The 21,241-nt window shown below is 35.2% G+C and overlaps 1 protein-coding gene and 1 pseudogene across 1 annotated transcript; both read right to left on the reverse strand.

Moving 5' to 3' along the window:
- Positions 1–1,716: 1,716 nt before the first annotated feature.
- On the reverse strand, positions 1,717–5,299 carry LOC145102563 (putative multidrug resistance protein). The gene is made up of 4 exons (XM_079039986.1): positions 4,860–5,299; positions 4,240–4,780; positions 2,307–4,153; positions 1,717–2,215 (listed from the first exon to the last, which is right to left on the reverse strand). The coding sequence occupies exons 1-4, from the start codon at positions 5,288–5,290 to the stop codon at positions 1,825–1,827; spliced, it is 3,210 nt and encodes a 1,069-aa protein (XP_078896112.1). The 5' UTR covers positions 5,291–5,299; the 3' UTR covers positions 1,717–1,824.
- A 7,156-nt stretch (positions 5,300–12,455) lies between these two features.
- Positions 12,456–15,194, reverse strand: LOC145098816 (uncharacterized; annotated as a pseudogene).
- Positions 15,195–21,241: the final 6,047 nt, after the last annotated feature.

Consider the following 21,241-nt stretch of genomic DNA (forward strand, 5'->3'; position numbering starts at 1 on the left):
AAGTCTTTAGGTGCTATTGGGGCTAGCTTGGTTTAAAAAAGCACGCCTAATGTGGTGATGTGATGCGAGCAATGGTGTATTGGCAAGATACTTGTGGGGCGATGCGACCTACATGTTGCCAGACAATGCATGCACATGAAAGGGCAACAAACGCATCATGTTTTGGCGCATCATGGTCTGTCAAGTTATTTGAATAATCATCCTTAATAAATGAAGTTTTTTTGACACATGTCAATCTCTCATGATTTTTGACACTTGTCATTTTATTATATTTTTAGAATAAATAATATCTACATGTCAATTTGTAGGTTTTTTTAAATTTTCAATTAAAAAGTCACATAATACTTATATATTTATATATGTAAAGTATTGAATATAATTAATAGTTTCTTCATTCCTTATTTTAACTTTTATTTAAAAAAAATACTTAATGTTTTTAGTATTTAATCTTTTATTTAATCAACCCGTGTAATACACGGGTTTTACACCTAGTCCTCCTTAATAAATGAATGTTTTTTTTCCCACATATCAATCTCCCATGAGTTTTGACATTTGTCATTTTGTGGTATTTTTTAAAATAAATATTATCTACTTGTCAATTTTTGGTTTGTTTCAATTTTTAAAATTAAAGTCATATACCTATATATGTAAAGAATTAAATATCATATATATGATATTAAATTGCAATAAATACGTTTCTTTTTTTTTTTCTTATTTTAAAGTTGTACATTAAAAAATATTTTTTGTTTACACTTTAATGTTTAATCTTTTTTTTAAATCAACCCATATAATACACGGGTTTCACACCTAATATTTATAGAATCAAAAAAGCACATGCAATTATTACTTAATTTTAGTCGACCCTACTTTTATCTTACAGATTTACGTATGAGAATACAAAGACTTACACATTGATGATCACACGACAATATTTTTCTACTCTATTTCTTTATCAATTAGTCTTCCACTCTTCCTTTTCCCTCCTTTTTCCTGATCAATAGTTGGTTAAACATGCATTTTGCATTCTGGTTAACTAAATACCATTAGATTTGGTTGCATGTCTGTAACATTTGGTTTCATGTTATATCTTTATGGTTTTTTAGTATATTGGTAACCATATATTGATAATTACTACTTGCACGCCACACTTACGTGTTGCCACCACATTCGCATCACGCATTACGCATCGGCCTCCGGGACCCTATCGCATCGGTGCACTTCGTGCTTTTTTAAAACCAAGGGGGGTAAGACTAATTGGGGGCCTTAAATTGTAAATGAATTTATTTAAAAAAATATTAAATATTACAAATACGAAAGTATCCTAACAATATAAGTACCTAGCCATAAAAAGAGTCATATTCAAGTTTTTAAATATCCATGTAATCGATCATAATAATAGTTCATAACAAGTTTAATAAGCTCAAAAATAAAAAATAAAAACTCATTTTCAAATATTTAATTGTTCAATCTATCATTCATCTCCATAATAGGTTTCTAACTTTCCATTAATTTTGACATGTTTGACTTTTTGGCTTTAGATTGACAATTGACATGTTTGACTTTTTGACTGCCTAGACCGGTTAATTTGACCGATTTCGATTAATGTGTGAGATTACCACTAATCCTACTCGGTAAGTAGCAACAGGCCGCCATTTTCTAGATATCAATTAGAAAATTTAGTGCTAAAACTAGATATTATCAATTATGACTGATAAGTACAACGACAAGACCATTATTTGTAATTCCAATTCTGTGAGTCAATAATCCCTTTTATTTGCAAACTAATTTAAGAATAGCATCACAAACATAATAACCAACCAGCCATTAGCTCGGGCTTTCTCTGTTACTTATGAAAGATTGTTGTTGAAGACTAAAAAGCGAAAAATACGCACCATTTTCTCCTTTATCTAACAAATCATCATGAGACCCCTCTTCTACAACACTTCCATTGTCAATCACCACTATTTTATTCCATCTTCGTATAGTAGATAACCGATGAGCTGTCATCACACATGTCCTACCAACCATGGTTTTCTCCAAAGCATCTTGGACAATACTCTCTGATCTAACATCAAGTGCACTTGTTGCCTCATCCAATAGCAAAATAGCTGGATTTTTCAAGATTGCTCTTGCAATCGCGATTCTTTGCTTCTGCCCCCCTGATAACTGCACCCCTCTTTCCCCACAAACCGTATCATACCCATCTTTCATGGAGCTGATCACAAAAATAATCAACTTATTATTCTTAATGTATAATTACTATATTACCATAAACTAAAAGAGAAATAGAAAATTAGAAAGTAAACCTTATGAACTCATGGATATTCGCAAGGCTTGCTGCTTGAATTATCTCAGCTTCTGTTGCATTCTCTTTCCCGTATGCGATGTTTTCTTTTACAGTTCCCGCAAATAAAGTAGGCTCCTGGCTAACCCATGCGATAAATGACCGTAATGCCCTCAGGTTGTACCTTCTAATATCAACTCCATCCACCTCCACGGATCCCATTATCGGGTCATAAAACCTCTGAATCATTCCAAGAATCGTTGACTTTCCAGATCCACTTATTCCAACAAGAACCGCAACTTCTCCAGCTTCAATCTTCAAGTTCAAACCCTTTAGAACAACCTTAGTTGGCCTTATCATGTAAACAAATTCCACCTCTCTCAATTCTATCTTCCCATTTATCTTTTTCGGATTCAAAACATGATTCTCTAATGGGCCCACATCCATCTTGCTGTCTCTTTTTAAAATTTTGAAAATCGATTTTAAAGCACTTGTCCCCACAGACAAATCACCAATCATGCTTCCTGTCTCAGCTATTAAAATCCCAGCTGTTACCACAATATAAAACGTCTGAAACAAGTTCTTGTATGTAATTTCACCCTTGTGCAAAAGCTTCCCTCCATACCAATAAAGAACAGCTATATTAACAATGGTTAAAAATTGTCGCGTAAACAACGCCATTCCTGCATATACAGGTTGCTTTTGGCTCTCTTTTTTAGGACCTTTCTGTGTATCTTCATATAATCTCATAACCTGTTCATGCGAGTAATAAGCAGTAATAATTCTATGATTGCTAACAGCTTCACTTGCTATTCCACTGCTCTTGTCACGTGCATCCGCTATCTTCTTCGACATTTCCCTTGTCATTACTAATTTCAGATAAAAGCTTCCAACTGTAAATAGTTGTAAACAGATCGCTACAAGAGCGAGTCTCCATGACAATAATAACCCCCAAATGATCGCTAAAATGGCAGCTGAGATTGATTGTGCGAAGAACGCTAAACGATCTGCTACAAGATTTCTTATCATTAGGGTATCTGTAGAAAGTTGGGAACATAGGGCACCGGTGTTATTCTCTTCTTGGTCGAACCACTCGATTTCAAAACTCATGATTTTTTCAAAGATTGATGATCGTATCTTGTTTGTTAAATTCTCTCCCATTACTCCAAAATAGTAATGCTGAATCACGCTCGCTATGATTGAAGAGGCAGATATTGTCAAGAAGACGAAGGATAATGTTATTGTTTGAGACCTAATTTCGTGATGATTATTGAGGAAGAATATAGAAAGCATCGCTGCTTGAAAGCAAGCAACTAGAGGTTGAACTGATCCGTTAATAAGTGCACCAATGGTTCCAGTTAAAGTCGACTTCCAATCTGGTGTGGTCATCTCCATCAGCTGCTTCCATGATGGACGACTGCACTCTTCATCTGACCGTTGATTTGTTACAAGATCAGATGTAGTCAGTTTCTTTTCATCTACTCTTTCTTCTTTTTCTGTGAAATCGCTACTTGGAGATGCTAGAGTTTTAGTTTTGATTTGTGTGTTCATTACATGCACCATGATCGAGTATGATCCAGAAGGGTTTTGTGTGAGTTCATCATGTGAACCAGATTCGATTACTTCTCCTGATTTTATAACAACGACCAAGTCTGCATGACGAATGGTGGATAAATAATGTGCGATGACTATTGTTGTTCTTCCTACTGATGCACAAGTCAAAGCTTCTTGTACTGCTTTCTCAGAATGTGAATCAAGGGAACTTGTAGCTTCATCAAGGAGCAAGATTTTTGGTTTTCTAAGCAACGCCCTTGCAATGGAAATTCGTTGCTTCTGACCTCCCGACATTTGAGTTCCCAATTCCCCAACCTGAAGAACGTCGTATAGAAAGAAATAAAAGTATGAATACTGCTGTAATACACAAACAAACGAAAGTACATTTTTCTTCTACTTACCAGTGTGTCGTACCCATTTGGTAGCTGCATGATGAAGTTATGGGCATTTGCTTTTTTAGCTGCTTCTACAATCTCCTCACTTGTAGCACCCTCTTTCCCAAATAAAATATTCTCTTTAATCGATGTTGCAAAAAGTATAGGCTCTTGACTTACTAACCCCATTTGACTACGTAACCACTTTAATTGGAGCAACTTTATGTTAATTCCATCTAGTAATATCTCCCCCTCAATTGGATCATAGAATCTTTCTAGCAGATTGACCACCGTTGACTTACCGGACCCACTTTGACCAACCAATCCAACGGTTTGACAGGCATTGACTTTGAGATTGAACTTTTTTAGCACTAAGGTTTCTGGTCTTGAAGGGTATGCGAAGTCAATGTCTTTGAACTCTAATGCACCTTTGACTATGGATATTGTTTTTCCTTGTTTGTCTGTTGAGTCTATGGGTGGGACCCTATTGATGATTTCACTAATTAGGGCTGCTGAAATCTTGGCTTCAGCAAAATGCTTGATGTTCATTAAAGAAGCTCCAAGACCACTGTAATGATTGTTGAAAAAAAACTATTAAGAATACTAGTTAAACTGAGAAACAATGGTGAATTTTTTTTAATACTTACAATCCTCCATAGAGAACGCATACGCCAGCACTGAGAATATCTCCACCTTTGACTCCTTTTTCAATGACCAAAACGCCCCCGTACCAGCTCACAAGTGCAAAAACAGCAAATAGGATGCCAAAGCTACTGAAAACAATTCCCTTTAATAAACCTTGTTTGATTCCAAGAATTAGAGTGGGGTGTAATGCAGTTGAAAAACGCCTCATCATCCTTTCCTCTCCAACATACGAATGAACAGTCTTGATTGAAGAAAATGCCTGCTCTGCTATCCCTCCAGCTACCCCATACGCCTCCTGTAGCTTCTCTTCATTTTTTGCCAAAAGGTTTCCATAAACTACCCCTGGAAGAATCAGTAAAAACATAGCAGGGAGCGTGACAATTGCTAATCTCCAACATAGGTACATTGCTGTTAATTCGGTTGTCATGAACATCCATAGATTTGTAATGAACCCTGGAATCTGTTTTGATGTTAGAAGAGTTAGTAGAACGGAACTGGAAGAATGGAATTGGAATCTAAAGAAGAAGTTGAATCATAATCTGTAACGTGTTCTTAAATTTTATTTATTTAAATATACATGACAAGGGTATTTTTGTTAAAAAAAGGAAGAATGAAATTGAAATGCTTCCGCCCTCCCGTAGGAATGGTGAAATCCATCATACATGGAATGGAATCTTGAATTCCAATTCTGTCGTTAGATATATTATTATTAAGCAAGAATCATGTTAAGTTACAAGACCTTTTCGCTAATAACTCCTTGAATGTTTATCGATATATCGGTTGAGATATTTGTGACAACACGAGATGCCTCAAGAGTTTTGTCAAAGTAACCGATTTCTTGTCGTAGAATAGCTTTTAAATATTTGATGCGTATCCGTGATGATTGCCTTTCTGCACTGTGTCCCCAACAGAATCCTTCTATTGAATGTCATTACAAAATTGCAATATCAAGATTTGCTCAAAAAAAAAAAGCATATTATGTTGTTTGTTAACAGAAGATAAAAGTACCTACCTATAAACGCACCCGAACCCACAATAACAGCAAGGTACAAATAGGTGATTGCATACTGTAAAAATAAAAACAAAAAGTAATCAGACAACTGACAACAGAGATAACAGATAACAGATAACAGATAACAGATAACAGATAACAGAGACTGACCTGATTGATGTCGGCAAGGGTTATGGAAGCTGTTGATGCATAGCCATTCATCATTCGACTGAGGGCGAACATAATCAAAGCCATACTCGATCCATTTGCAATGCAGCCAGCTGTCCCGAGAGCCATTAAACTCATGTCTATCCGGTCAGCATGTTCCGAAATTACCCCTAATAGCCCGGGTGATGATCCATTCTTTTTTTCCATCTGATGATCTATTGTGAGTTACATACGCTACAAAACTAATTTCATGTTCACCATTTTTATAGTTTCTTTGATATACTACAGACACCCATCACATGCCAAACGATGCTGTATAATTATATTGAACGCATATTCTTTTTACAGTTGAAGAGACAAAAGGTGGTTATATTTTTTGATCTTTTTGCTGCTACTTAACACAAGGTATTGAAGTTGGACAATGCTGGCATGAAGGTGATGTTGGTGTAGGATACTTTTGGTTATTACTAGGAATATTTATCTGGATTTGTGATGATTTTGTACGCATATGAATGGAATTTTGTATGGAAGCCGTTCCATTTATATGCCTCTTTCCACTTGGAACCAATTTAATTGCCGTATAAACTCCCCCCAAACAATATGAAACAAAAAAACAAGTTTATGAATCCAAGGTTAGATACAAATACAAACAGAAGCAAACGACAGTTTGGTTCTTGGTATACTGTTTCTGTGATTTTGGACAAGGATATATGAAACAATGGTTTAACTTGATTTTAGCTAGAGTTGCGAGTCTGATCTTATATGTTGATATTTAAGTAGATGATTTAAAAAGAGGGATAATGACTTGAAAGGGTAACGAACTTTCGACTTTGTTCACATTTAATCACTAAACTTTTTTTCGTTATCTATTTGTCATTCAACTATTGAAATTGTTCACATTTTACCCTTATGACCGGCTGTTACCGGTCATAAGGGTAAAATATGAACAGTTTCAATAGTTTAGTGGCAAATAGATAACAAAAAAAAGTTTAGTGACTAAATGTGAACAAAATCGAAAGTTCGTTTCCCTCTAAAAAGTTCAATGGTTAAATGTGAACAGACTTCCTATTGTATTATGTTTTAGCAAATTATTTATTTTTGTTTAATTGTAGCAACATTTGTTGATGAATAAATCTATGAAATAAAAAAACAAAATGTAACATCCGGATTTCCAGGTATCATAATTTAAGTATTTTTCTTTTGAGTTAAGAAGAATGACTCGACGAGTTGATGCCTCAACTCGTCGAGTAAGGTCGCGACTGATGGCTCGGATTAATGAATGAACTTGACGAGTCGGTGAGGCGACTCGACGATTCCGCTCTGTTGGCAGAAACCCTAAATCTTTGGGCCCGAGCCATATTTAAAGGCACTTATGGCCTTCAATTGCGACTACCTTTCCCATAAGTGAGAACCCTAGCGAGCTTGAGTGTGTAGAGTGAGAAGAAGAGCTATCTTGAGCTTTTTGGTGTGATTTTGCAAGACAGGAGAAGAGTTCTAGCAATAGGGACCAAGGAAGGTTATTGTTCTGAGTTATTCAAGCAAGGAGCTTCATTCTGAGGTACAAAAATGAACCCCTTTCCTTCCCTATTGTGTAGATTCCATTTTGGGGTTAGGGCTTGAATCACTTCATCTTTGGGGTTTTGAATGCCTCAAACCCTTCTTGCAAGTTTGTGTTATAGATTTGGACCCTTCTAGGTCCAAAGAGCCGAGAATATAAAGCTTTAGTAGAGTAAACCTTGGGGGTTTGAAGTTAGGAATCTGGACCCTTCTAGGTCCAGAGAGCCGAAAATATGAAGCTTTAGTAGAGTAAACCTTGGGGTTTGAAGTTAGGAAGCATTTATGGGATTTTTATGGTATATATAGTTACTTTCATCTTACACATAGATATGAAGTATTTTATATAAATTACGTGCTATGTGTGCATATTATTTGAATACTTGTTGTCTATGCTGGATGAACGATTTTATACATGTTTTAAAAGATTTAAACGGTATATTTATTTTATATCTACAAATATGTTGCGGATGAAACATGGGTAGATGAAATAGTTGGTGTGTGATGAAATAAAATGATAAGAGATAGGTGATGATAGAAAGGTGATGATAATTAGGTAAATAGATGATGATGAATAGGTGATGTAGGATGAAAGGAGATACCATAACCTTAACCGGCAATGTGGCGATGTAGTCATCTACCAGAGTATAGATGGCGACCACGGACTATTCTAGACAACCCAATGGAAACACCAGCATGCCCATAACCTGTAGGTGATGAATTACGAGTTTAGGCGATGTTGTAACTACGTATTCATGCGATGATACTCTAACCCCTTACTATGAATTACGAGTTTAGACGATGTTGTAACTACGTATTCATGGGATGTCACAAATTCCGCATGTCAAACCAATGGTCATAATTCACATCAGTGAGAATGATTCATTTTTTTATAAAACCAAAATCAGATTGAAAATTTTGATTTTTTATTTTGGAAAATGTCAAACCATTGGTTTTTTATTTCGGTTTCGGATTTTTTTTTTTTTTTTTTTTTTTAAATATATTTTTAGTTTTTTTTTTTTTTTTTTTTTTTTTTTTTTTTCCCATAGATTTCTTCATCAACAAATGTTGCTACAATTTAACAAAAATAAATAATTTGCTAAAACATAATACAAGAGGAAGTTTGTTCACATTTAGTCCTTGAATTTTTAGAGGGCAACAAACTTTCGATTTTGTTCATATTTAGTCACTAAACTTTTTTTCGTTATCTATTTGTCACTAAACTATTGAAACTATTCATATTTTACCCTTATGACCGGTAACAGCCGGTCATAAGGGTAAAATGTGAACAATTTCAATAGTTCAATGGCAAATAGATAACGAAAAAAAGTTTAGTGATTAAATGTGAAAAAAATCGAAAGTTCGTTACTCTTTCAAGTCATTATCCCTTAAAAAGAAAGTTTCAAGAAGTTTTTTTTTTTTTTTTTAAAGAAAGTTTCAAGAAGTTAATGGAGGTAAAATGGTCCATTTTAGGGACTCTCTCTTTATTGAGATTTCCGTGTACATGGTTTTTGAAATAAATATAATCTTTGGACTTTGAATCAAGATAGTAAATGAGCTATGCATAAGCTCAAATTCTATGTTATAACAAAATTAAAAAAAAAAATACTTAAATTAATAAATGAGTACCAACCCAATCTCTTCATGTTCTTTAGTCGGGTATTTTACTCTCTAAATAGGAGAATGAAAAATGCAAAAGATACATAAAAAAGTGTTGTTGGGTCAATTTGAATAAAAAGTTAGCATTTTTAACTTGTGTTTAGGGATGAGAATTTGGCCCGAAAACCCGAACCAAACCGAGAATCGAATTAGACCCAAATAAGCAATTCGATTCGGTTTTCGGGTATCTATATAAGACTTATTCGGTTTTCGGGTTATTCGGTCCGGGTTACCCGAATAAGGGCTTATTCGGTCCAAAGAACTGAACCGAATATGAAGAGTCTTTTTTTTTCACTTGCACAATTTACGTATTCGGTTCTGTGATCATCACAATCGATCCCAAAAAAACCAAATCGAAGATCGTTACCCACTTAATACACCAAATCGAATATCCTATTACACCAAATCGAGTCGACTACTTCCATATTGATGATTGCGACAATTTTGTTTGATCGACAGTTGCTGATTGCGAATTGCTCCTTCCGACAATTTGTTTTGATCGACAATTGCTCCTTGCAACATTAGTCTTTGATCGACATTAGTTTTTGATCGACTTCCGTACTTCAAACTTCTGTGAATCATCTCCTCATCTTGTTTTCTAGTTTCTACTCCATTCAACTCATGGAAAATTGGGTTCCAAATCAAGAAACACAAGTAAGAATTTGTATCTTAATCTACTACTCAATCTTTCAATGTGTTATTATATATGTTATTCATTAAAAATTGGATGTGTTAATTTACTACTCAATCTTTGAATGTGTTATTATGTATGTTATCAATTGAAATTTGAATGTGCTATGTTAACAGTTAACTTTTTTTCTATAAGTCCAAGCAATGGGGACTTTGAACATGAATAAGAGAATTTAATGAAAACAATCATATATGTTGTTTTACTTGTTTCATTCCATATTGATGAAGTTATTTGGGTTATATACTTATAGATAGATTTTTTTGGGTGTTTTGGATGTTTAATTTTTAATGTTTAATTTGTTTCTTTAAAAGATTTGTTATGAAATCATAAGCTACAAAAGTAATACAAATTATTCAGGTTACTCGGGTTATTCGACTCCTTAATCATCTTGTACATGTTATTTGGGTTATTCGGGTCGGAACCGAACCGAACCGAATAATACCCGAACCGAACCGAACCCGTATTGCTTATTTGGTTCGGTTTTCGGTTTATACAATTACCCTTATAAACCGAAAACCGAATAAGGGTAATTGTATAAACCGAAAACCGAACCAAATAAGCAATACGAGTTCGGTTCGGTTCGGGTATTATTCGGTTCGGTTTGGTTCCGGCCCGAATAACCCAAATAACATGTACAAGATGATTAAGGAGTCGAATAACCCGAATAACTTGAATAACCCGAGTAACCCGAATAATTTGTATTACTTTTGTAGCTTATGATTTCATAACAAATCTTTTAAAGAAACAAATTAAACACTAAAAATTAAACATCCAAAACACCCAAAAAAATCTATCTATAAGTATATAACCTGAATAACTTCATTAATATGGAATGAAACAAGTAAAACAACATATATGATTGTTTTCATTAAATTCTCTTATTCATGGTCAAAGTCCCCATTGCTTGGACTTATAGAAAAAAAGTTAACTGTTAACATAGCACATTCAAATTTCAATTGATAACATACATAATAACACATTCAAAAATTGAGTAGTAGATTAACACATCCAACTTTCAATGAATAACATATATAATAACACATTGAAAGATTGAGTAGTAGATTAAGATACAAATTCTTACTTGTGTTTCTTGATTTGGAACCCAATTTTCCATGAGTTGAATGGAGTAGAAACTAGAAAACAAGATGAGGAGATGATTCACAGAAGTTTGAAGTACGGAAGTCGATCAAAAACTAATGTCGATCAAAGACTAATGTTGCAAGGAGCAATTGTCGATCAAAACAAATTGTCGGAAGGAGCAATTCGCAATCAGCAACTGTCGATCAAACAAAATTGTCGCTATCATCAATATGGAAGTAGTCGACTCGATTTGGTGTAATAGGATATTCGATTTGGTGTATTAAGTGGGTAACGATCTTCGATTTGGTTTTTTTGGGATCGATTGTGATGATCACAGAACCGAATACGTAAATTGTGCAACGGAAAAAAAACGACTCTTCATATTCGGTTCGGTTCTTTGGACCGAATAAGCCCTTATTCGGGTAACCCGGACCGAATAACCCGAAAACCGAATCAAATTGCTTATTTGGATCTAATTCGGTTCAGTTCGATTCGGTTCTCGGTTCGATTCGGGTTTTCGGGCCAAATTCTCATCCCTAGAAAGGATTATGTATTTTGTTATTAATTCAAAGTTTCAAATGCTTGACAAGAAAGAAAAGCAAGATTTTTTTGTTTTCTTTTGTTTTGTTAAAACCGAGTCTACCGAATCCACGGCTTCCCACCTTGTTTATTCAGTCAATACTTAATGATTAAATAAAAAGAAATGGCCTTACATCCATTATTTTTAATAGCAAATGTGTATAGCATAATTGTTCGTTGGTCGTGCAATAATATGTATTAATGTAGGTATGCCATGAGTTAATATTTCAAATTAAAGTGTATTAATGGTGAAAGGAATGTTTTCGACTAAACCTGAATTCGATGTGATAGCTTGGCAAACCTTTTTTTATATGAGGCCGAACTTGATTTGAGGATCGAGAGCCTAAATAAACAAAAGATATAAACACAAAAATACTAATGTGAAAAAGCATGAAAACATTTATGAAAAATATGTTATTCGAACTAAACACAAAAATATTAACAAATACATAAAATTTAATAAGATTAAGAGCATATAGAATTCAAATCAATAGTTTAAGATAACTTTGGTGAAAATAATTGGGCACCAATCGTACTAAGCAACATTATACCAATCCAACCAAAATAAATACTTATAATTATATGATTATGGGTTGCTTAGATAAAGAATTATAATTATATGATTAGGTAAGTGATTGGGATACATCATAAACCAAAGTTGCTTCTACTTCTACGACAACATTACCAAGTCCACAAAGGAAAAAAAATAATACATAAGTCCACAAAGGAAAAATAAAATAAAACTAGAGAATAAACCTTGTGTTGCATGGTTAAAAACGGTAAAGAACACGACATAAAATCCCTAAAATCACAGGTTTACGCCCGATGATTAGTTCTAACAACACTACCCCGAATGAGAAAACATTAGATTTTGAGTCAACTTCCTGCTTGAAGCATAGCTATATATATCTGGAATTTTTCAAAAAAAAAAAAAAAAAAAATAAACATAACAAAATAAAACAAAAGAGGACATTATAATGTCCAAAAAAGAAACCAATAAAAAAGATAAAAAAGAACAGAATTCTCAAAGTACCCTTTAATCAAGAACACGTAAATCAATTTTTCTAGCGAAAATACTAAAGAAAATCAACTTTCGAAATCACCCATATCAAAATAATCACAATTTAACCAGCAACTTTCCATTAGACTATAGCAGCCTATTATTATAAGAAATTGTCGAAAATAAAGGATTATTTCAACCAAACTAACACTTTGATTGTATTAGAGAAATTCAGTATCACAAAAACTCTAACAATTGACCTACCTCTATACATGATCAATGCATACATATATAGATCTAGAATTCATATTGGATTACAATTCCTAAACAAAGAATTAGGAAACTTTCCATATAATGTGTATCTTGGACAGCACTCCAAAACACTGATGGGTCGACCCGCAACATTAAGCCCATGGTCTCAACCCATTCGACCAACAGAAAATACCCCTTAAACAGCTTCAGTAATAATCGATCATTTTTAATTATTAACCAAATGTTCCGATAATTCCAAACAAATCATGAATTGTCAAACCAAAAACCACGATCCAAAGAATTACCAAAAAATTATTTTTTAAATATAAACTCCCGTAATAATCACAAACCAACATCTCCTTATCACAATATGGCATGGAATTAATTCCTATTGGCAAAAGAAGAAATCAAATGGTGGTTAATAACAGAAGAACAATCAAATATGTATAACCTTAAAAAAAATGTGAAATCAGAAGCTTTGATTATTATGGCGAGAACGTGTAGAAGAACAATCAAACATGTTAAATAACAAAACAAAAATTGCAAAAAACTGAGCAAAAGTTCATAACTAATAAGTTAAAAAAATAACAAAACTAATCTGAGCAACTAAAAGATAAAAAAATTTTGAATGTTGTGATGTGATATGGTTTGTTTTTTGGAAGATAGTTATCTATCGTTTGCTGTCACATTAAATTCATATCTCTATACTAATAAAAGAGTAGTCATTTTGCCAAGTGTCATAATATTAGAACTCCTAATTAATATGATTAATTCTCCATTTTAAATTCATTAAAACTCCTACTTAATGTGATGTTATTTGTCAATCTATTTATTCTTTATTTTAAATTTTAAATTTTATATTATTGTTTCCATTAGTTCACAAATAAAAAGAGTCTAATATATATGATAAATTAATTACACATATTTATTTGAATCAATAATTATAATTTTACATAATTAATAAAAAAAATCTCTTAATTAATAATGTATTTAAAATTTTATATAAAATAATTGATTAATAATTTTGAATTTTTTACTATGAATATTTAATCAATTTTGTAACCGTGGTTTCCACGGGTTATAAACTAGTTACTTATAAGGATGGGCATGCATCATGCATGCTTTCAGTTTAAATATGCTTCTTGTTACTTGCAATCTCTGATATATGCTTCCTATGAGTTCCACTTCATACCACAGAGAACCAACCTCCTTCCTTGAATAAAATCTTGAAAGAATGAGTGGGGCAGAATGCACGATGTAGGTCATTTGGGACTACCTGCAATTCAATATAATTATTACATCAAAATGATCAAAATAACCATTAATTATATATGATTACGTACGATGACGTGTCATAATCCATTTACAGGCTCCACAAGTCCTGATATATTGTTGCAACGGAAATCGGCTGGTTGAATTTTTATCCATGTCCATAAAGCTGCACCAAAAATAAAAGTCAAATTGTAACAATAATGTAACTTTAATTGTAACTGAGACTGATATAAATTGGATAAATATTAGGAATTGTTATATATAAGTTTATAAGAGAAAAATTACAAAGAAAAATGTACTCACCAGAGGCATATCAAAAGCAATAAAATTATTTGTAGGTTTATCAGCAACAAATACCATGCAGACATTTGACAAATAGATTTTCCATTTTGCTTTCACCATTCCATTCCACCAGGTGCCCTTAAGATACATAGTATACAACAACAAATAGCTTAAGCATTGAGGGCATTCATGTCTTTTTAACATTGTCATATCCACAAAAAGTTAGAAATTTTGTCCATCGGTTCCTGATTCGTTAATAGAAATTCCAATTTCATGTAGATTGTTGCTTATGTTAACTCACACAATTTGATCAAATTCAATTTCATATAGATTTGTTCTTGTTATGTTGCAACACATTAATAACAAATATGTGAATTTCTGTATGAATTTCCATTGTGCTTTTGTGATCATGATATAAAGGAAACCAAATAAACCAACTAAAAGGAAGCAAACTGAAGATTCACGCAATTGGTCATAATAAAGTGCAATAATCAGTTGGTATCATCAAGCGATTACGAAGTCTTCAAAGTTTACCATAAGATAAAAATGATCATCTTCATCTACGAAACACAACAACACAACAAATATCAAACCTAAAACTAATATGATAAACCTTAAATCGAAACTGATACATGCTAATTGTGGGAATTTAGAAAAGAAAAATAATCAAATTGATAAAGGATTGAAAAGATGATGTACCTGAGGATCTTGTCGACCTCAAATTCGACGCCATCTCTAATTAAGATGAACATCTCGTTGACGAAGACTACAGGCATCCCGTTACCATATAGATTGGGGTCAAGCGCCATCAATTGCTTTATCGGAGGCCCACCTCCGCTCATTTTTGTTCTCGTCTACGGCTTGGATCACATGTACCACTCCTGGGTGCCTCAATCTACCTAATCTGGACGCATCAACTCTAATGATATCAAAGAAGGAGTCTTCGGCTGCTCTGGAAAGTTCCATATGAAAGCAAGCCTCCGATAAATCGCGTTTGTCAAGAACCCGGATGCCGATTGTAGGATACTGGTGGTACAGGAGGATGGACTCGTGACGAACATTAGCGGAGTGAAGCTTCCAGGTGACGCCTGGTCCATCAGAGTCAATAAGGATTTGATGAAGGTATGTTTACCTTCCTGGTTCTTCTTGTATGTCGATGCCTTTAGAGAGAGACGGTGGGTTATGGAGGGGCGGTGGGAATGATAAGCCAGAGAAGAATGGATGTGGATGATAGAATGGGAAACAGTGGGGAACATCGAAGTAGGAGCAGAACATAACATTCCGGTCGTGATGGCGGTGTAGGAAAGTGATGGTGGTGAGTGGTACCAATCATCACAAAAGAAAGGGACAATCAATTAGAGGAGGTGGAGGTGTTGAAGATAATTGAATTAAATTTTTGTGGGTTCGTTTGAATAAGAAGAGAGACTTTGGAGAAAGATAATGAAGCGGTGCATCAGAGCAGGTGATTGGGTGATAAAGACGATGGAGTAAAAGCATGCATAATATGAGGGTTTTCCAGAAATGGTGGTAGGAAGCATCGAGATAATTGTGTCTGAAGAGATAAAAAGGAACAGAAAAAATAAAAAAAAATAAAGCAAGAAAGGAAAAAAATCCCCACCAATAGAAATAGAGTATTGTTCCTAAACCGGGGGGGGGGGGGGGGGGGGGTTCTAAATTAATATCTTAGATAATAATACATCCCTTAATTCGATTCGTCCCTAACTTGTCATTTTATTTATTTGATACAAAAATCATCTAAGGAGAACAAAGATAAACTCCCCAAAAGGAGGTTTAGGTTTCATATCCCAAGCTTCTAATCTCGATATATCCCTTATTACTAGGCCTCATATCTTAAATCACACATTAACATATGAATTTAGGATATTATGGGATGTAATGCAATCCAAATGAACTATGACTCATGCTCGACTCAAGAGTCATGTACAACTCATCCTCGACTTCTCTAACAACCTAACTAAGATCCGATTATGCATGACTATGCTTGTAACGCTTGGTCCATGTATTATTTATTTCTCAATATTTTAGGGTTTTGGGCTGGAAATCGACGAGTTAGGGAGCTGCAACTCGTTGTGTAGAAATTCATTTGGACGCGGGTTTAAGGACTTAACTCAACGAGTTGGGGAGCCCCAACTCGACGAGTAGACGTTGGAAAGGAAAACCCTAATTTTCAGGGTTTGTACCATATTTAAAGGCCTTAAGACTCATTGTTAGTCTCCATCATCGCCCCTTTGTCTAGAGAAACCCTAGTTCTTGCTTTTCCAACATTTTGAGTGTGTGAGAGCTTAAAGAGTGCATTTTTGGTGTTTGTTTGAAGAAGGCTTGAAGTAGGATGTGCATAGCTGAAGGGAGAGGTTGTAGATCCGAAGTCTTCCCTGTTGTAGCTGCCATATTGAGGTATAAAGTTGATACCTTGGTCATTTATTTGCTAGATCTCTTCATGTAGGATTTTATGGTCATTGTTAGTTCATTTTGGGACTATTCTTGGATTTGAGCATGTCATGAAGCTATGACTTCAGATCTGGACATCTCAGGGACTCTTTTGACTTCAAGTTGCCATCTTTATCAAGTCATTGTCTTCCTTAATTACCTAAATCCCTTAAGAAGCTATGATTGAGTATTTTAGCCCCTTAATGCCATGCATGGACGTAAAGTTAGCAACTTTACGTGGTATCTTCATCATAGGGGATCAAATCTATTGTTTGGGGATTTGGACTCGCTGAAAAAATGGTTGAATGTGTTAAGACTAGGAAAACTCAACGAGTTTCCCTGCCAACTCGGCGAGTTGACTCGGGTGTCCCCGATCCTCTCGGACATTATGCGAACTCGACGAGTTGTCCTGTCAACTGGGTGAGTTGACTAGAGTTTTTCTTGGTTTTGCTAAGAACTGAAGGAACTCGACGAGTCAGCAAGTGCACTCGACGAGCTGAGTCAACATGGACTGTTGATCTTGACTGTAGACTTTGACTTGGACCAGGTAATAGACTGGATTACCCCCAAGCCCACAACATGAGTTTGTCTTGCTTTCCAGCCCACAACTCATGTCTAAATTGCTCCCGAGCCCACATCATAAGTCTAGCTTGCCTTACTGGCCCACAATTTATGTCTGGCTTACTCGTAGGTTTGTTGGCTTCCGAACAGAGCATGATTGCCTCAAACCAACCATACCATGTTGACATATATATAACACATAACATGTATCCAGCAAACATATAATCATATAACCAGTTAGACAGACTAACAGGGAGATCTACAAATCACTATTGCATAGCAAAATCCTATATCCTAGAACACATATCTAACATATCACTACAAAAAGCAACATCCTCTATACGAGGATACATAACCTAGTAGGCCGACATTGGAGCCTTCGACCCACGAGTACAGTAAGGAAAATTCACCTGAAGCACTTGACAGAAGCCCAAGTGCCACCTTAGAAATAACACAACCAACTCAAGCTTCCTAAAACCAAACTGAGACCAACCCACTAGTAAACTACTCAATTCTACCCAAGTTCGACTACAAATCAAACTCGGTCAAAAAGTCAACTCCAACTGACGCCACGTCATAGCCAAATCATGGCCATTCAATCCAGTCTTGGTCAAAATTTGCTACCAAGCCATGTCAGACATACCACCATATCGTTGCCATGCCCGGACAAAATAGGCGTGATAATTCTCGCCACCATGCCATGGTCTTCATTGACCACGTCGTGGTCTTCAGTCTGAAAGGCTTTTCTTAAATAAAGTCTTAATCCATAAGGACCAAGGCTAAAATCATTAGATATGATCCCTAATAGCTTCATAATGAATAAATTTTCTAATTTATCCATTGGGATGGTCCAAGCCATCAAGATCGAGGCTTTACGTCTCAAAGGGACCCAAAATGCATCTTTCTCAACTTAATCCATTAAGTCCAAGTCTCCCACTTTCAAATCTGAATCAACAAGGTGTCTGTGAGGATAAAGTTATCCATGATAATGCCACAATCATCCAAGATCTAAACTTTAATACACCAAAATGGCTTAAAGGACCAAGATAACTTTCATGGCTAAATGGGAAGGAAAAAGATCATAACTTTCCTAGTCCAAGAGGTCCAAGAAGCATTCTAATCTGATCAAAGGATGTTGGAGATCACTTAACTCCAAGATCACTCATAAAATGAACCAAAAGTGCCAAAAACCGCAAATGACTAAAGAACTAGATAGCAATATTGGAACTTTATACTTACAATAGTCCAAAAATGTAGTGTCTTTGATGGATCCAAACTCATCATTCCTTGCAACCAAATAAACCTTCTTGATCTTTAAACTTCATCAAAATAGTATAAAAAGCATCCAAAAGAGGAGTGGGGAGAGGGAAGGGGCTCAAATCTTGAAGGTGGAGGCTAGAGTTTCTCCCAAGGGGTCTTAGAGTTGGTAGAGGCTGATAAAATGCCCAAAAATGAAGAACATTAATCTTAAATACGTTGAAAACCCTAACATCATGGGCTTGGGCTTGACAGGTCACCAACTCGTGGTCTCGACTCACCACTCCGTGGTGACCACCACCTTGTGGTCCCGTCTCACCACTCCATGGTGACAGTTTTCGCCCAAATCCTTTCCAACTTCATGATGGGTTTTAGCCATAAGAACTTTCCTATGTGCGCATGCAAAACCCTAATGCTTGGATCTAGGCTTTCTAATAAACATGCTTTGAATCCAAGACTTCTAATTACTAATTAGGTTAAATAACAACATTGAAACAGATCTAGAATCATACCTTTGAGTTCCTTGTTGATCTTGAGGTCTTGGAGCTTCTAGAGTCACAAATGTCACTCCTCTAATGGCTTACAAACACCAAAGCAAGGAGGATGATTTGGGAGAGAGGAGAGGGGAGGAATTTCGACCAGAGGTTCTCTTACTTAATCAGAGGTGTCGAATTCCCTATGCCATGGGGTCTATTTATACTTGTAGACTCCTTAAGGGTTACAACCTAAACCCTAATTGGATAATCTTCTCTTAAGGCTATCCAAATCCATTCCTAGATAAGCATATGGACGATTTTAGCTTTCCTAAAGCTCTTAGAATCCGTCCAAACCATATCCTAATGGATTTACAGTCTAAAGCTTAACTATTAAACAATTGACAGTTTATACCCCTTTATTTAATTAATCTCTTTAAGTCACCAAATTAATTCTAATTAATTCTATGACTTATATTAATCAAATAACAAATATATTATTCATTATATTATTCTCATAATATATTAATAATATTTATTCTCTCTTAATAAATCATCCTATCAAGTTGCTATGGTGAAGGCAACCCAAAAGGACCATGCACAACCGGATATAGTTACAGCCTTAGACACTATTCCAACAGTCTCCCACTTGGATAAGTCTAGTAACTATACAAGTACAATTTGGTTTGCAATCGTAGCTCTCAAAGACGCTGTCAACTCTGATCTAATCAATCTTGTCCTTTAGATAAGGGAACGTACAGTCCTCTGTTAGATATCATGCTGACAATCCTATGGAATGGTTAGTCAAGCATTTAGGTTTCTCGATCTCTGATTTATTTGACATAGAACTTAATCGAACACATCAATTCAGTTCTGACCGGGCCCGGCACATAAGTCAAATCAAATCATCGAGCGGCCGAGATATCGCTTTTACCTTCTTAGATAAAAGTTACAGATAAACTTCGACTTATATGCATTTACTTATTCATTTACCAACTATACACAACAATACGTTTTATAACATCAAGTTACTGATGCGTTTTCGTATTATCAATGCACAATCAATTAACAAATAATAAACCATATATCTAGGTTTTAAGACTATATGATATTATCGTCTTGCGATCACCTTTTATATCTTATTCCATAAGGTGATTCCAGCAAGCGCGGGTTTATTCCAATGCTCAAAACTAGTTCATAAGCACTCATGAACGTTGCAGCAATCCTTTGCTATGTCTAACACCATTTAGACATTCTACACACCAATTCACGACAATCTTCTTTCATATCTACTTCCAACATATGAACGATTGTGGACCATTTGAATAATTCGATTATTCCTAATAACCTCAATTATTCTGGAAGTCAAAACATGCAAAGAGAAACAATAGCTAAATAATTAACATAAGATAGTAACATTAATCATAAATAAAACTCCTTTATTTAATCATCAAATGTCAATTACATTTATCTATTACACGTTTCTAATACTATCTAATCTATGCTAATATCATCCTTCAGCCCAATACTCCTAGCATGCTGCAAGTGCTTAACCCTACTCAGTCCCTTCGTAAGCGGATCTACTGGGTTATCTTCTGATGATAACCTCTTAACTACGAGTTGTCCTTCTTCTACACGATGTCTAATGAAGTGATACTTTCTGTCGATATGTCTTGATCTACCATGATCCCTCGGTTCCTTGGTTAAAGCAACCGCACCTTCGTTATCACAGAAAATCTCCATTGGCTCCTTTATGGCAGGTACGACTCCAAGATCACCGATGAAGTTCTTTAGCCATATTGCCTCCTTCGACGCTTCGCTCGCTGCAATGTACTCTGATTCGCACGTTGAATCAGCTACGGTTTCCTGCTTGGAACTTTTCCATGTCACTGCTCCTCCATTTAGGGTAAAGACCCAGCCCGACTGCGAACGGTAGTTGTCCCCGTCGGTTTGAAAACTGGCGTCACTATACCCTCGCACCTTCAAGTCATCACTTCCTCCGAGGACTAAGAACCATTCCTTCGTCCTCCGAAGGTACTTAAGGATATTCTTCACCGCTATCCAATGGGCTTTGCCAGGATTCCCTTGATATCTGCTAACCATGCTCAAAGCGAAGG

This window comes from Lactuca serriola, chromosome 4 (genome assembly GCF_051521515.1).
Source record: "Lactuca serriola cultivar US96UC23 chromosome 4, Lser_US96UC23_V15, whole genome shotgun sequence".
NCBI lineage: Eukaryota > Viridiplantae > Streptophyta > Magnoliopsida > Asterales > Asteraceae > Lactuca > Lactuca serriola.

Excerpts from the sequence above, each read along its gene's own strand:
- LOC145102563 (XM_079039986.1), bottom strand. The coding sequence starts at position 5,290 with ATGTTCATGACAACCGAATTAACAGCAATGTACCTATGTTGGAGATTA. Across the intron at positions 4,781-4,859 it reads TGCGTTCTCTATGGAGGATT|TGGTCTTGGAGCTTCTTTAA; the intron begins GTAAGTATTAAA and ends CAATCATTACAG. Across the intron at positions 4,154-4,239 it reads CAAATGGGTACGACACACTG|GTTGGGGAATTGGGAACTCA; the intron begins GTAAGTAGAAGA and ends GACGTTCTTCAG.